This window comes from Apostichopus japonicus, chromosome 22 (genome assembly GCF_037975245.1).
Source record: "Apostichopus japonicus isolate 1M-3 chromosome 22, ASM3797524v1, whole genome shotgun sequence".
Classification (NCBI taxonomy): domain Eukaryota; kingdom Metazoa; phylum Echinodermata; class Holothuroidea; order Aspidochirotida; family Stichopodidae; genus Apostichopus; species Apostichopus japonicus.
In genome coordinates this window covers 2,756,716-2,773,775 of record NC_092582.1, presented here as the reverse complement: position 1 = coordinate 2,773,775, position 17,060 = coordinate 2,756,716, and the positions used below count along the sequence as shown (strand labels likewise).

The 17,060-nt window shown below is 38.2% G+C and overlaps 1 protein-coding gene and 1 long non-coding RNA gene across 9 annotated transcripts in view; one reads left to right on the top strand and one right to left on the bottom strand.

Moving 5' to 3' along the window:
* LOC139963801 (short transient receptor potential channel 5-like) overlaps nucleotides 1-17,060 on the bottom strand; it is a 189,437-nt gene that overhangs the window by 7,875 nt on the left and 164,502 nt on the right. For all 8 annotated transcript variants that reach the window (XM_071964981.1, XM_071964976.1, XM_071964974.1 and 5 more), the window contains exons 3-11: nucleotides 14,720-14,844; nucleotides 12,415-12,915; nucleotides 8,429-8,786; nucleotides 7,031-7,167; nucleotides 6,455-6,655; nucleotides 4,348-4,488; nucleotides 3,339-3,538; nucleotides 2,830-3,037; nucleotides 1,055-1,234 (exon numbers count right to left, since the gene is read on the bottom strand). In XM_071964981.1, coding sequence (XP_071821082.1) covers nucleotides 1,055-1,234; nucleotides 2,830-3,037; nucleotides 3,339-3,538; nucleotides 4,348-4,488; nucleotides 6,455-6,655; nucleotides 7,031-7,167; nucleotides 8,429-8,786; nucleotides 12,415-12,915; nucleotides 14,720-14,844 — 2,051 coding nt within the window. The remainder of the gene's footprint in view (nucleotides 1-1,054; nucleotides 1,235-2,829; nucleotides 3,038-3,338; nucleotides 3,539-4,347; nucleotides 4,489-6,454; nucleotides 6,656-7,030; nucleotides 7,168-8,428; nucleotides 8,787-12,414; nucleotides 12,916-14,719; nucleotides 14,845-17,060) is intronic.
* LOC139963808 (uncharacterized) overlaps nucleotides 1-17,060 on the top strand; it is a 201,389-nt gene that overhangs the window by 66,647 nt on the left and 117,682 nt on the right. The gene's annotated exons all lie outside the window — the stretch shown is intronic.

Sequence of the window (17,060 nt, the reverse complement as noted above, 5' to 3'; positions counted from 1 at the left end):
CCTTGCAACGTCGTTCTTTCGACAAACAGGCAATGGGCTCTAAAGGCAACACTCGCAGGATGAAGTGTAACCTGCAGAGACTATTCGTGGCAAAGTAGCATAAATGCATATTTGTTGTACCATGGTTGATATTGATAATTGTAGAGACAGAGCAAAGATTTGAAATTTAGGAATCAAAATTAAAACTTCCAGTATTGAGATACTGCGTCATTGATGCTCTTGTTTTATGTTTGTCAACCTCTGAAGAAAGATCTCGGTAAGATTGACACCTCATTGACACCTCATGCAGGCCCTCTCAATTGTATATTGTCTATGTTTCTTAATGCACACTATCCTGCTCTCTGCCTATATATAGGTCAATTCTATACAATTATGTTCAATTTCCAATCAATAATTCTGTCCCATCTGTCTCAGTATTAAAGGTGTCTTTTTCTGTCTTCGTTTAAGTATTCCTCCTCCTCCTCTTCCTACCCCTCCTCCTTCTCCCTCCGAAGAGACTTGAAACGTCATGCACTAATACTTTCCACGATTTGTGAAATGCTCTACTTTACGATAAGGGCTCAATTTGGTATATCAGACGTATACACTGAGTCTATATCCATCCGCTCGATTGTTCTCCTTCAGGAAAAGTGCCAAATAGCAGCAGCAGAACATCTTTTTTGACCTGTTATCAATCATGATCTAGTTTTTTTTGTGGCTTGCATGTTAGAGAGCATGAATGGAAGTACATGTGGTGAGAAAATTGGGTCAATTGAAGCAATTTTAGACCCCTTTAGGCCTCACAGGAGCAGCGAAGGAAAATTGTTTACCACTGAGTGAAGAGGTTTGTTTACAAGTGACAAACTTCCGGCTCGGATAGCAAAAAGTCTACATGGTCATGATACAGAAAATTGATGGTGCCATGAAAGGCCAACTTGTCAGCTATCCGGTGATGGGTATAGCGTTTAGCTATAGTGAGAACTTCTATCTAGACTTAGAGACCACATTACTTTTGTGATTTAGTGTGTAAGTCAATGGGGCTTTTAATGGGCGTATGCTATACCATAAGTCTTACCTTGTATTTCTTTGCCATGTCTCCACGACAACACACATCACAGAACAACCACCGTAAGAAGTAAAAGAGCGATTTGGGAGAAGGAAGGATGTTGAAAGGAGGCGGCACTGTACCAAGCTCATCGAAATAACTCATCCATAATTTGGATCGGGAGAACTTCCATTCGATGTCTGCGTCCATCTAAAAATGAAGGTTTATTTTTATTTGTTAGTGAAGATCCATTTCTATTTGGATAATTTCCTGATTTCTCAACAGGAGTAGATTTACTGAATTTGATTAAGAACAGATGGAGAAAAAAAAACATATCAATGATACCATCGAAATCATTGACCAGGGGTAATATAATGTCTGTAAAGCGCTTTGAGACCTATCGCTGTTATAAAACGCTTTATAAAAAAGCAAATATTATTATTATTATTATACCAACGCTTTTTTGGCGTTTGAAATCATCTTTCATTTTCAAAGATACTGAATATAACCAACGCAAAGGATAGCAAAATCATTGGGATTCTAAATAATGTAACTCCAGCAAGTGAAACTGTCATACTGAATACTTTATTTTAATTTTTTATTTTAATTTAATTTTAATTTTAACGTTATTGAATGGGACGTCTGCGCTTACTTCTATATACAGATCAAAGAGTTAAAGATATTCATTGTGCATTCTGTCACAATGGCGAGAGTGCAATAGGCGGTGTGAAGACAAGTAAAGATGGAAATCATATCAAAGGAAATAATTTAGAAGTAATCCTTTTTATGTGAATAATTTATCTGTTTACTAAAGTTGGTCTGAAGTAAAATGTCATATTTTCTGGAGAAGAAACAGACCCGAGTTACGCAATAATGTGTTGATATTGAATGGTCTATAAAATGCCAAAAGCACATTGTTATGATTAATGTTATCACCTACTTTTTTCGTGACATTTCGTTTCCAAGAAAAAAGGGAAGATAGAAAGCCTATTCCGCTTTTTCATTTCACTAAAAAAAGCTGAACATTTAATGACATTTAAAGACAAGAACACGTATTGACGTGTGGACGTTTATATCCTCAGTGTTGTACATCAACAAAAAAATGTTGACATCTGTGTAACATTTTATGTCGCGTTTAAAGTCATTCCGAATGCTTAACAAAGGATACACGGAGATGAAAGTATAACAAGGATATGTGTTGATGAGATGTAAATTGGGCGGTGAATACGATTTAACTCTGTCTTGTAAGTACACATATGTTTAAAGCAATGGTCAGGTTTTAATCCTACTTTACCAACCACACATAGAAGCGCATGCGCAATAATAACTGCATCGAACTCCACTGGCGGAAATTGTGCAAAATAAGTGCAAACAAATCAGCCGATACTTTTCAGTAAGATTCTTGTCAATTAAAGTTGGCCTTAAAAATGGCTTAAAAGAAGGTGGGTAATATTTCTTAATTTTTGGCCAAGAAATAAAATAACCACTGCAGTACCACACACGACATCAGTATTGGTTTGTTTTTTTTACATTAGAATTTGCATAGAGAATGCAAAGTGCCATGGAATTTGAATAAATATTGGAACCGAATCCCCGATTCTTGTTTTTAAGGTGTTTGGTGTGCTTGATATGCGTTCCGCAGCAAAAACAAATCACGGCGGGGTGGGGGTGGGGATGAGGTTGATGGTCAGGGTCAGGGTGCTGGTCAGGGAGAGGATTAGGGTGATGGTCAGTGGGAGGATGATAGAGCCTAGGGTGAAGGAGAGGGGAATGGAATGGGGGTTCACGTGGAGATGGAAACTTACCTCTACTCTCGTGTACGTGTTGCTCATCATAGCAATCAACACGTTGAGAAGGACGACAATGGCAATCACGTGGTATGTCGCATACAATAGGTTGCCGACAGTTTGCGTGAAGTAGTGTTTTGTCCCAACGGCTGTGGTGAAGTCTACGACACTGATATCAGGGAGGCCAAATAACGCCCAGAATAAGGTCGCCATCGCCTCCCCTAACCTATACGTGAAAAGTCAAATTGAAAATGTGACGTGAGATCCATACATTTGTTCTTTGTGATAACAGAAACTGAGGGCGTGATTTGTATGTTTTATTTGTCAAAAAAAAAAAAAATCAAACTCAAAATTTATCATGGCGTTTTTTGGGCGTTTTATTGGCGTCTTAAACGCCAAACTGGCAACGTTACCAAGGACTTTAAATAAATGAGGCGAATTCAAAGACTAAACTATAGACAGAGACTAGATGAAATACTGATAACCTTGAAATGAATGTTTGTATAATGAAACTATTATACACTTACGTTCCGAATGGTCTTTTTGTTATTAACGCAGAGTAGTACCAGTAGAGTTGATTCATTCCGAGTGAGAACGCGAACCAGACGAAGCAGAAAATCAAGAGAAACTTGATGATATCAAACAACATACCGCCGAGAGAGATCTGCATAGGCCCTACGTAACGATTAACTACGGTTAAGGAGATCATGCGCAGAAAACTCATCACCTGAAAGTTGAAAAAATGATGAAAAAGATGACAATAAACACTGTTAGTTGGAAGCTGGGACTCTGTAACGCAACTTTGCCGAACGAAAGAGAGGGCGGTATTTTGTTATTTGATGATACATTTTCATTTTATGGTTACAATAAAATATCAGTCGAAATGAATTTTGCGATTACCCAGTTATGAACCAGCTTTTAACAGTTTCGTAAGTTCGATATTATTTTTCATTTAAAACCTGTTTAATGAAAGTGAATTTAAATCGTGCGTTTTGCTTCTTGAATGATTCTGTATAAAATCCCTTCCCTCTCAAATGGAAACATATATGAGGGCCTACTTATACTTCAAGTACAACACTGTCCGATTGACCAAGAACCGACTCAACTTAACCGTCGTGACCTAGTTTTTTCGATTGTCCACCCATCCCATTGTCTTACAACTGAACCCCGCCCACTGACCGAATGATAAGCTTACTCAACGACCGCTTTCTGGTAACGATCGGAGCTCGTTTAGTCACATTCAAATTAATTACTTTGTTGCATTAATATTTGGTTATAATTGTTTACAATTTTGTGGAAACTGTGCAGTTGTAGTCGTGCACCACCGCGCGCTGCCGATTGCCAGCCGGGAAAAACGTCACATTTCGGTTTTTCCGATTCAAGCCGACGCGACTTAAAATTTGGCAAAATTTTGATCCATCTTAGTCTTAAGCACACGTATGCCGCCCGACTTTCCACGATTTTCCACGACTATCCACGATGTTCTACGTTATACCGGTCGAGTTGAGTCTGAAAGTGGGCGGCGGGCTTACGTACCTTAGCAATGGCAAATAAAGCTTCAGCGATGAGCTGAGGGTCATACGTATTCCATTCCAACCTCGGATAATCATCCAGGTTGATTCCTGCCACTACGTACTGTGTCGCCCTCTTGCCTGTTGATGCCGTGTTGTCCTTGACCTGCAGGAAAAAAGACAGAACATTATGGAAAACATTTTGCTTGGAATGACGTCACCAAAGAATGGTCAGGGAGGGGAGGAAGCGTAAGGAGGGCGCTCATGTATTGTATGACCTGTTTGACTTCGGTGGGCACCAACAGTTCCCTTATATTGAATACAGGTATTTTCTTGCAGTTAAGAAGAAGAAGATGAAGAAGAAGAAGCCACCGTTAGTTGCAGTGACGTTTCCATAGTGTGGACAAGGCAGAGGGACGTCAGCCATTCATTACCTACAAGATGGTATATGCGAGCGTGCGCATGTGCGCGCATGTGCGCGCGTTCTTGCGCATTTGTGATCTAGGGTGGGGTGGAAAAGTTGGACTGTTCGGATAGCAGTTGTGAATTTATTTCGGGAATGTACCAATAATTACACTAACATTTTTAAGGCAATTTTCCCTTAAAATACAAACTTTAGTTAGCACAGTAAAATGTAAACAAGCAAACGTTTCGTACTGCGTGGACTGTGTGGAAGATGCTACATGCCAACTATACCGTGAATTATACCATGTTATACTCTGGTAATTTTAAGTTCAACCCGGTATGGTTATTACTTTTACCAGCTTAACACGCTGTACAAACAGATGACCGTATAGCAAATATAGCCACAACTTAATAGACCCATAACACTATCGACCAACTCGCATATAGGCGAGGCTATCAACCGTTATAATAGGGAATTTTGTTTTTACGTAGCGTGAATGTAAGGGTCGAGTAAATTGCACGCATACACGCATACACGGCGTATGAACCGTGTCACGTATTTGCATCGTTAATAGTGCGAAATTTCGCGATCTAGTTTAACAAGATATCGAATAAGAGAATTTCAGAATTGTGACAGGTTCAACCAGGTGAACTGAGCAGTTGTATAATTCTGGGTTAAGAACAAGGTTATTTAAAGTTGGTATCAGACCTTACGTATAATAGTAACCTTATTGTTTGAAGGTATTATTCCGATTTCAATGTGAATCAAATGATCACGTGGTGTCACGTAGTATCGCGTCACATCACATTTCACATGATCGCATCACAACATTGTGAGGACCAATTTAAGTTACTTGGTTTCCAAATAATTTTGTATGACTAAAGATAAGTGAACAACGGCTACTTTGAGCGAAAATATTACTTCATTGTTCGCTTCGCGCCGTTCGCATATTACATCGTAACATCGCATGTTATCGTATCGCATCGCTGTCTCATCACAATCTCAGGTATCGTGTTGTTGAAAATATAATGATCATCATGTCACAGATCGAAAATAGGATTCGAATGATCGTGTCGCGTCGCAAGCGTATCATCACCCAAACGCATGACACCACGTCATCATGTTTTTAAGTACCCGGATGGCGCATTACCATAGCAACAGTCGACATGTTGATCATCACGTGACAATCACATGAAACTCGATATACGGTGAGTGATTTTTTTTCATAACACATGTTAGGATCGACTTAGCCTAACCACAGGAACTAATGTGTTCAAACTTGCTGTCTTCTGTGTACACCACTGCCGGAAGTGACATGAGCAGGGCCGATTGTTCACGAACCGACATCCCCCCCTCATAGACGCTCTTCCCCTCCCCGAAGGATGAGATGATAATTCATCAATATATTCACACCCCCACCGAGAAAAGTGTTTTAATATTTGGATGGTTTTGAAAAGGGATTCATGGAACGAACTTTTTTGTAAAACTGCTGATATAAGACTAAAGAAATATATGCTATTTCTCAACTCATTAGAAACTACTGTAATCGTAGAACAAATGGTTCATTAACTATCTTGTATGTTCCGTAAAATATTAATATTCATTTAAAGGCTACACCACTCCCTTTTTTGCCCCTCCCCCAGCCCCACCTTCTCCACCGCTACATGTATTTAATTTCTCGACTCCATATATCTAGGTATCTACTTCTCTATTTCTATTATCTTACGTCAGTCGTCAAGTTCTGCTTCATTTCGTTCTGGACTGTGGACATATTTCTCAACATTTCAGTGATTTTCTCCAATCTGGCTTCCACTGGATCGTCGGCGTCACAGGATAGAACCCTGAAAGGATCCGGTTCTATAAACACAGTTGCGTTTGGATCCTGTCCTCGTTCTGAAACGGCCAAGTCTTGATCAGCGGTAAGTCCCTGAAATTTGAGGAAAGAAATATTATAAACAAACTTGATAAGCGCGACGAAATTTCTGGCTAGAACGGAATTCGAACCAGGGACCCTATACTGTCACAACTCTCTTTTGATACTCACGAAGCTTTCCATATACTTTCCATATACTTGGCAGCGATCCCTATATAACCATTTCTTTGCTGGCACGAGTAGCGCAAAGCATGGGATGGGGAGGGGTGGGGGGGGGGACACTGTGGTAATCCGATCTATTGTCTGTTTAATTTCTATTTCTCTACAGTCAAGGAATCTAACAATTCCTTAATCTAGCACGTTTGCTCAGTGTAGGTTTCTATCTTTGCACTGTTTATGTGTTTAAACTGACTCTCTTTTGTACGTTACCTGTAAATAAACAAGCAACCGTAATGCGATGAAGCACCAGTAGAGAGACAGAGAAAAAAAGTCAAAATAATTCCACAAATTGTTGAAGAATCTCGTCCCGTTGTACCATAACTCTTTGAGTTTAGACCATGTCATACCTGTGCAAAGAAAGGAAGGAGGAATTATATTCGATATTGTTGAAGAGATTGAAACAATTGACAAAAAAGAAAGAAATTGCCAAAATGATTAATTAATTAATTAATTAAATAATTCATGTATGAAATGCATTGTATATATATATACTGGTTAGGGAACATACAGATTTAAAGTTAAAGGACAAAACAATAAGTTATACGTTGTACATAATAGATTGCATCAACACAGAGGAGACATGTTAGCGGACAAAAAAAGTATAAAAATAAAGGGAAATATTGTTAAATGTAATCAATATTTCCCGAAAATATATATAGGCTATGTTAAAAAGACCGAACATGTTCACCTATATGCAAAAGCCAATCCCATGTCTTTTCCAACTATAATACATAACAGAGCTATTTCATCATCCAAGACTATGGCGCGCCATTTGTGCCAACATAAATTGCTATCCTAAGTCATAAGGCCTATGTCGTTACACCGAACTACACAACTTCACAGCATTTTGCCTTTAAACGGTATATACTATATAGCATGAAACGGCCATACGACGGCACATATAAGTTGGCACAATTGGCGCGCCATACAAAGGATTTCGATTTCATTATTTTAGTTTTCTTCAATCCTTGAGGACCAGAACCTTCAGGAAAACATTTTGTGGTCACATTAAGCAAAACTGACGTGCTAACAAATTAGGAGGGGAAGGGGGTTGGCGCCTTTCATGATAGCCTAAGGGGAGGGAGGGAGGGAGGGAGGGAGGGAGGGAGGGAGGGAGGGAGGGAGGGAGGGAGGGAGGGAGGGAGGGAGGGAGGGAGGGAGGGAGGGAGGGAGGGAGGGAGGGAGGGAGGGAGGGAGGGAGGGAGGGAGGGAGGGAGGGAGGGAGGGAGGGAGGGAGGGAGGGAGGGAGGGAGGGAGGGAGGGAGGGAGGGAGGGAGGGAGGGAGGGAGGGAGGGAGGGAGGGAGGGAGGGAGGGAGGGAGGGAGGGAGGGAGGGAGGGAGGGAGGGAGGGAGGGAGGGAGGGAGGGAGGGAGGGAGGGAGGGAGGGAGGGAGGGAGGGAGGGAGGGAGGGAGGGAGGGAGGGAGGGAGGGAGGGAGGGAGGGAGGGAGGGAGGGAGGGAGGGAGGGAGGGAGGGAGGGAGGGAGGGAGGGAGGGAGGGAGGGAGGGAGGGAGGGAGGGAGGGAGGGAGGGAGGGAGGGAGGGAGGGAGGGAGGGAGGATATGAATGGAAGAATAGAAGAACAGAAGGAAAACAACGGAAGATTTTACCTGCTACCCACAGCATTATTAATATGATAATTACTGACGGCGGTTCAGCACCGGCATTGGTTAAACCGTCCTTCTCGTCTACCGGAATCTGATTTTCGACTAACGTATGTAAGAGCAGGAGACCGAGAAAGTAGATTTGAGAAGCTGTATGGCAGACGAACTTGACGTAGGGCACTCGCAGAAAACGACCAATTTTACCGCATGGAGAGAATATGTAACAGCACGAGAGGATAGGGAAGCATAAACCCATGAGAATCATTAAGGACGATGTCCTGCAAGAACCCTGGTCTCTCCATCCCGGTAAACCATGATACCATTGCTCGATTAATCGCTGCTGGCAATGTGAATGGGCCACAAACTGCAAAGGAAGAAAAAGAAGAAGATGAAGAAAAAGTATGACTGTAGGTTTGTAGGAAAACCGCCACCGCAACGTTTAGCTTCAATGTAAATGACGCTAAACAAGCTTCGTATTTTTTCATATCTATTTTACATAAAACGGTGAAACGGTATTAGAATGAGCTTGACTATGTAAGAACACAAAACAGTGCATGATTTGACTCCGCAATCCAGTGATAGGAAGAGTAGTGGCTAGAACTTCAATGGTCCCCTTTCGTAAATGCCGCTAAGATTTGGGGTGATGGAAGAGGGGGAAAGGTAAATCAGTGAGGCGGGAGTAGAAATTATTATATCTCATTTTAAAGCAAACTAAGTGGAAAAAAACACCAAAAAATGTTTTTTATATATATTTCTGACTTGTACTTCATTCTTTGTAATGAAACTTGATTAATCAACCTTAAAACCTATACATTGTTTGGAATTTTTAATATTGACGAACGTCGAAAAAGTCTGCAAAGACAACCGTGGCATAGGTGGGTGGTGTATGGGTGGTGGTGGGATGGGATTGGGGGGTGGGGGTGTGTACATGACCCGTATCAACCTCATACAAAACTTCAAGCGTATATGTTATTAGATGAAACGTGTGTTGAGACAGACTAAACATTTCTCAGAATTCATCATTTGAAAGTTTCATTTTTTTGGTATGTGGGGGAGAGGGGGTCCTCCAGACCCATAGGTGGGGGTCAAGTTCAACGAACCCAGGGCCGTGCTCCTTCTTTTACAACATCTTGGATCTGACCTCTAGGCAATTCCGGAAGTAACTGCGTTAAATTGATGGTGTATATTCTCAGTAGTTCATACCGTTATCCCTAATTACCCTATTACTGCCAAACTACTACGAAACAGACATAACCAATTATTCCGTTTGACCAATATGACGGATTTGATCTTTTCACGTGTCTTTGGCTACACATCAGATGTGAAGTCATTTTGCCAGACAGACTATTTGTCAAGCTAACTGTATTTTCCGTTTTAGTATATACCATTTGTCAGGTCAATGCCGTGGATGATTGCATTATTATATTTTACCAATTAAGTTAATCACTTACAAGTTTGTGACTTTGGCAAAGTCTTCCTCTTGGGAATCAATGGCCTCTCTATCGCTGACATTGATCAAGTATTCACTAGAAGATAACTACTTTCGCGGAATTTTTACTACAAATTTGCAGTGAAATCAAAGTAAGTATATGGTTTCACGAGTAATGGCCGTAAAGTATTATATTATATAAATATAGAAGCGAAGAGATGTGAAATGAGTCATGGGGGAGTGGGCGGGGTGGGGTGGGGGGGGGGCTTGTGAGTGGGTGGATGTATGAGATGATGGGAGAGGGTATCATGAACGCATATAGGAAATAGGGAAAGGGACTTTATCGAGACTTATCGAAGCAACAATATATAACTACTACTACTACTGACTGGGCTTACGTCATAAAAGTACATGTTTTAATAGAGTTTACACAAGTAAAGTTAAAGTTATTTTGTTGTTCCTACATGCGTACCACACAGACGACAGACACCAACTGGGATGATGACGAGAATACCTACGGACAGTTGCTTTGCACAGCTTGAGAAAAAAAAGTTTTCTGCTATATAATACTTCATTTCAGATTAATTTTTACTACTTGAATTGACGCAGGCAGAGTTGTTCATGCTGCTGAAAAGACACCCCACCGTAAAAAGTCATCCACAGTCATTTTAAGCAAAGCAAACAGATGCTCATTTAAAGTCCTTAATTTGTTTCCAAAATATGAAATTTGAACTTTTGGTTTGACAAGTTGACTCCTTCACTGATAGCTTTGTTTTGCTGCCCTCTACATCGCTTTCATTAATTAGTTCTTTATGTATATATATATTTCGTTAATGTATACAGTTACATCTTTCAGCCAAGTATTGTAATAAGTCGCTGTCAAAAAGACTTAAGGTAAACCGTGCGACTTACAAATTCTCTGTTTAGGTTTGATGAGTTTCATGCATGATATTGCATTTTCATCTTGGGGGGGGGGGGGGGAGTTAACACATGTGGAGAGATTAATAACCGCTGTAAAGACCATAAAATCCTCCCATCTTAACTGTGATATACGATTCAACTTTTGAACCCAGAGTGAAATAATTACTGCTCTTGACAAATTCGTTGCACGGTTCTTTCAGTTCTGTTGAATGATGTTTTGTGAATGGAGGTATTCCGGTCATTAATAACTTTCTTTGTCTTGCAAATAGGCAGGCCATGCATTTATTTCTGAACTTAGGAGAAAATGTTTCTCATTATCACAGTGATAAATTAATAAGTCGGTATATTTCATTAAATGGCCGTCCTTCTTTAAATTTTGTATCAAAAAGGTGTTCTTTATTATTACCCATTTTCGAATTGCCAAATTATTTTCACTTTTTGCTCGATCAAAAATATAAATAAAGTTAGGTGACAAGTCATATACAGTTAAACGAACCACAACCTAACATTATAAAGTACAGACTGTGTGGCAGTCACATAAACAGTTCTTGACTTAGTAGTACTGTCACTCACTGTCACCAAATAGTCAAGTACTATCACTACGATCATTTTCACTTATGCGGAAGCATTCTGCTTGAGCGAATTACAGGCCTTCAACCGTTAATAATAGTTTAATTAATTAATTAATCTAATTAAGCCAGAGGTCTGGCAGGAAATTTGCTACAGGTGAAAGCAGTTGACTTGACAAAATCACACACCGGAACAGGTTGGAATGTATGTTGGGCGAGGGGACAATAGATAGAGGTAGTGCGATGGTTATGCGGAGATAGGTAATGTAAATAACAAGTTACAGGGGAGTGCAAAGATTTCGGATTCACCGAAAATAAATCTCATAAATGGCATCTTTTAAAATATTTAATTTAACTTAATATGATACAATTAAGTATAACATAATTAAGTTGGCAGTGTTGTTTTTTGTTCATAGGAAAGTGAAGTTGAAATTAAGACTTAAACACGTGATCACTTCAATAAAAAAGTTATCAAAAATTGAGGCCTTTTTTTTTCCTTTGAACAAATATAATTGTCTTATCATATAATCTGTTACGAAATTTTAATAAAGGGTAAAGCTACTAAGAAAAAGAATAGTCTCGATTAATTATTGGTTAAGGAAAGGTTCTGTAATTGTCTTCTATTTTAAGAGGCAAATTATTTTATCTGGGTCACTTTGTCATTTCTTGATGAAACGATTAAACTTGTAAGTTTAACACTTAATGAAAGGTCAGGACTTTCAAATAAAACTTTTCATCTTAGTTCATCTTAGTTTAGGCAATATTGGTCATGCCAAACTGACAACTTGCGACAACTGTTATGTTTTCAATTAAAATGGGACGTTTAAGTTTGAACTACGAACCGATTACGACGATGGACAGAGATGGGACATCCACGTCAGATTGTTATCGCAAATTTAATCGACTCTTTCATTTGAACGAAAATTTTTGATTAAAAAACTTGATGATGTCACTTAAAAAAAAAAATCAATATATATATATATATATATATATATATATATATATATAAATCAAATTGTAATTGATAATAAATGTACATACTTCAATAGACACACAAACGTATATCTACTAACCTTCCTTTGTTCAAAATGGATTCCAACTTTGACTCGATTTGGTTGTGAACTCGTAATATCTTCAGAGGGATTACTCCAGCCGTAAGGATCGTGATTCAATATGTAGGCCTGCTCTTCAGAATCACGCACTTGATCCAACAGATCAGCTGCAAACTGCTCACATTGATCTGCTAATTCCTGAAACTGATCCATAAATTCGTATTTGGTCTTGCTAAGTTTTCTTAGCTTTGCGCAAAGTTCGAAAGTTGTGTTGAAAGGGTCTTTTGCTGTGAGTGATATGTACGCCTGGCTGGCGAGGGCTTTGTATAAATTTAGCATCCCTACGGAGTTTTCCAACGTGTGCATTTCGGCTTGATTGCTGTAGTCTCTGGGGTCTTTGATCCTAGCACCATACTCCAACAGTATCCTGATAATCTCATAGTGATTATGTTGGGCCGAGAGGACGAGGGGTGTTACGTCGGGGTGAAAATCCCCATTTAATGCCCGACAATTCAACGCTTCCTGTAAAACATACGAAGAGTAAGCAAACATTAAGACATGTTACGTTACAAACAAGCACATGGAAGTTACAAATACATATTCAGTTTCTATTGAAAAAGGGAGTGTTGGTAAAAGCATAGAAGTGTAAAAATTGTAGAAGGGTGCAGAAAGGTTGCAAAAAGGGCCTACCCAGATTAATTAACGTAACGTTAAGTAACGATGATTGGATCAGACAGATCATGAACCCCCCCCCCCACACCCTCTTTATATCTTGCCGAGAAAGAAACATTCGGTGCCTTATTGAGACGTTAAACTATAAACAATAAAATATAATTTGATAATATATATCACATGTTAGATAATTATTGATGACATTCAAGTTCAAATATCGGGCTATTTCAAAGTTATTTTGGATATGACCGAATAGAAACTGAACTAATTTCTTCACAGCGAATATGAAGCAATAATTCAACCCCTCCCTCATCAAAAAATAAAAATAAAATAAAATAGTAAAGGAGAAACAAACAAAAATGAAAAAATAAAGACAGAATAAAGACAAAGGTTTAATTGCATTCTTCCATGGAAGCGATAGAAACATATGAAAACCTGAATAATGAATTGAATTGGATGTATTGTCCACAATCGGAAATTCGGCTTACACAGGTCGTAAACGGGAAGAAAAGTAATAGTATAAGTATCAATAGACTGCGATACACATACAGTAATACAAACATATATATACAGCAAGCCCTACAAATAAGTAACTTATCTTCTCACTTGTGAATTAAATATATGGATAGAATTAGGCACAAATGAGTATCTGTAGCGGCCCCTAAGTGTACGTGGTGGGCATAAACGCAGTCCAGAACGGTTGTTAATATAGTGCTCAAACAAGGGGGTGTGTTGGGTCTTGCATGTTTTGTTTCACTTTATTGCAGACCCTCTCATGATACAAGCACTCTAACAAAGGTAAGTGAACACCGATTACACGCTGAGCAACTTTCCTAGATTGCTCAAGCATCTTCACATCGATTCTTGTACCATTGACACAAAGTAACAAATTATGTTATTCATCATAATGACACAGCGGACACTAATAGCCAATGTAAGAGTAACACATTAATGTTCTCATGTCGCGTTTCACAACACGTATATGTTCACCTGTCACTTATGTTTCTCTTCAGGACACGGGAACGATTCATTAAGTTATCCCGATGAGAAGTTTTCTCAAATGGCCTTTTCTTTAATAACTGTAAACTATATACATTGCCCAATCACAGTCGTAGACATTTTCTTCCCTTCCCTGAGTATCAATTTCATATATTGACCTTTATATGTTACTCTATGCTATACTATACTGCTCTGTGATATGATGTGATGTTATCTGATATGATATGCACTTATATGATAAACTCTACTAATGTTAGTTAAAGAAGTGTAATTTTATGTAATGTGATGTGATATGATGTTAAATAACGTGAAGTCATGTACTGTAATTTATTGGGATGAGATGTGATTTTTTGAGCTGTTACGTGACATGGTGTGATGTGATGTCAAATAATGTAATTTGCTGTAATGTAATGTGACGTTACGTGATTTATGTGATATCATGTGGTGCACTATTATGTACTGTAATAGGATGTGCTGTTATGTGCTGTAATGTGATTTGATACGATGTGATGTCATATAATGTAATACTCTGTAATGTAATGTGATAAGCAGTGGTGCGATGACCTGTAATTTAATACAATGTATTGTGATATGATATTATGGAATGTGAATTAGTGTTATGTTATGTGATTTAATTTAAGGATATCACACTTACCGGTATGTTCTTCTTCTTGATGTGTTCACAAATCAACCTGACGGCGGGCGTAAACTGTTCATCCACAGCTCTCAGCAAACTGTCTCCGAGTTGAATGTTGTTGTCAAGTAGAATCTTTACAATGTCTAAAAAAAATCATAAAAAGAACAAAAATATATATATTTTTTTATTTTTTTTAAATTTTTAAAATTTTTTAAAAATTTTAATTTAAAAATTTTTTAAAATTTTTTAAAAATAAAATTAAACAAATTTTTTTTTTTAAATTTTTTAAAAATAAAATTAAACAATTTTTTTTTTCATTGTTCATGTTTTCCCCCTTAACATTTCCGTTTGGTCTACACTCGTAACCCTTGGCTCATTATAACAAGTCCGTCAACTAATATTTGCTAAAAATCACGAGTACTGTCTATCAATCAAGACTTACGTATTACTTCGAGGGGGAAATTTTGAGTTCTGTTATTGTATATTTGATATATAATGGTATATATTTAAGGCGATTTTTACGTGCACAGTGATTGTTGGAACGGCGGCTTGAAGTAAATGTAAACCAAACCATCGTTTATGATCTATGTGATAAATTATAATTGCGATGAAAAAAGCTTATTCCAATCGAGCTAGGAAAAATCATTTTCCAATTGGTAAATATGAATTTAAATATCGGAGAAAAATATCAAAAATATCGGAGAATTTAAATGTTTCATCTCCACACAACCTTGAAGACTCGAGCTAGTTTAAATATGACGTCACATGACGTCAAATATGACGTCAAATGGCCTGATATCGGTATTAGTATCAGTCGTAACACTGTTTGGCATTCACCTTGAAACTAAAGAAACGAAAAAAACAAACAAAGCAACAACAAAAACAACACACAAAAAACAATACAAAAACAAAGTAAACGGTGGCACAATGAAATCACATAAGGACAAAATGGCTGCCCGCTATCATGATTTTTGAGCCCGGATATCTCCCAAACGATGACGGTTTTTGTCTTACATATATTTCTATACTTATTCTCTAAAAAGATATCTGCCATATATGATAAATGAAGATGAAATTTGGGTTTTGTTTTTCCTTCAATACAGAGGACCTGTCTGATATACCTACGCTATCTCTGCGTGAGGTAAGCGCGCTTAAACTACAAATTTCACTCGGGTGCTTTATTGTTGGTATTTTAGGCATATTGGCTATCCACGGACAAACTTAACCATTCCTACTCCCATCAAAATTGGGAGTTTTTTTTTATTATCAAGGATCAATGATCCAGCTCTTCAAATATCATAATAACTATCACATTTCAGTTTAATTTCTTCAACTATAATTGACAACCATTTCAAATCATTTCACAGTTCACTATGATATGAAAGACTTAAATTATGACTCTCAAGAAAATGTGGGGGGGTGGGGAGTCACATAGGTGTAAGATTGGGTGGGGGGGAGGGAGGGGAGGCGTGACCTAAAGAAATATGGACTCCAATTTCCCTCACCTTTCTATGTATGCTACATCTGTACGTTCTCAATTGCGAACATATATACATAGGCACTTCTGTGGGCTGCCTTTTAATTCGTTCTAACATGAGGTGGAAACACACGGCATCTTCCCTGTACCACCTACCAAACCAAGTCCTTATACTAATTTACTGTGTCAAAGGTCAATTTTCTTGACTCAGAATCGGAGAACAATACTTTGTCTATAAGATGCTTATTTAGCATTGGCATTTATGCTGTGTTGAATACTGTGGGAATTTTGAGTCATTCTGCCGAGCTCTATGTGGTATTCAGACAGATTTGGATAACCCACAGTTTAATTGACTTATATGTAGTTATAACATTGTAATTCCTATCATTAAGGTCACAAGCTGTGATTCTTTTCGGAAAACGTTTTACAATTACTCCCGATCAGAAAAAGAAAGAAATTCAGGATGTATATACATGGTCATATCTTGGCACAGATTCAACATGTAATTTACGCTCAGTTGGTTTTGACGATTTTTTGTTTGTATAGCAATATCTTAAAATAATTGCCACAATATGATGAATTTCTGATCCAGTTTTTCAAAATATTATGCAAATAAAGGGATTAAAGGGAATGGTCTTATCAGGGACTCATTAGTCCGTAATAAAACCTAATCCTTTTAATCGAATCCATAAGACAGTTTTGTTGGACTAAAAATTAAGGTACGGTTGAGGTAATTTTTCATAGATTCATTCAGCAAACTTTTTGAAAATTATGACTAGTATTATCCTCATTGGTGTTATTTATCGGTGGAGTTAATTTAAGTAAGAAAATAAGATCTGATTTATCTTGTATTTTTTCCTGTTTGCGGCGAGTATGTTGTCA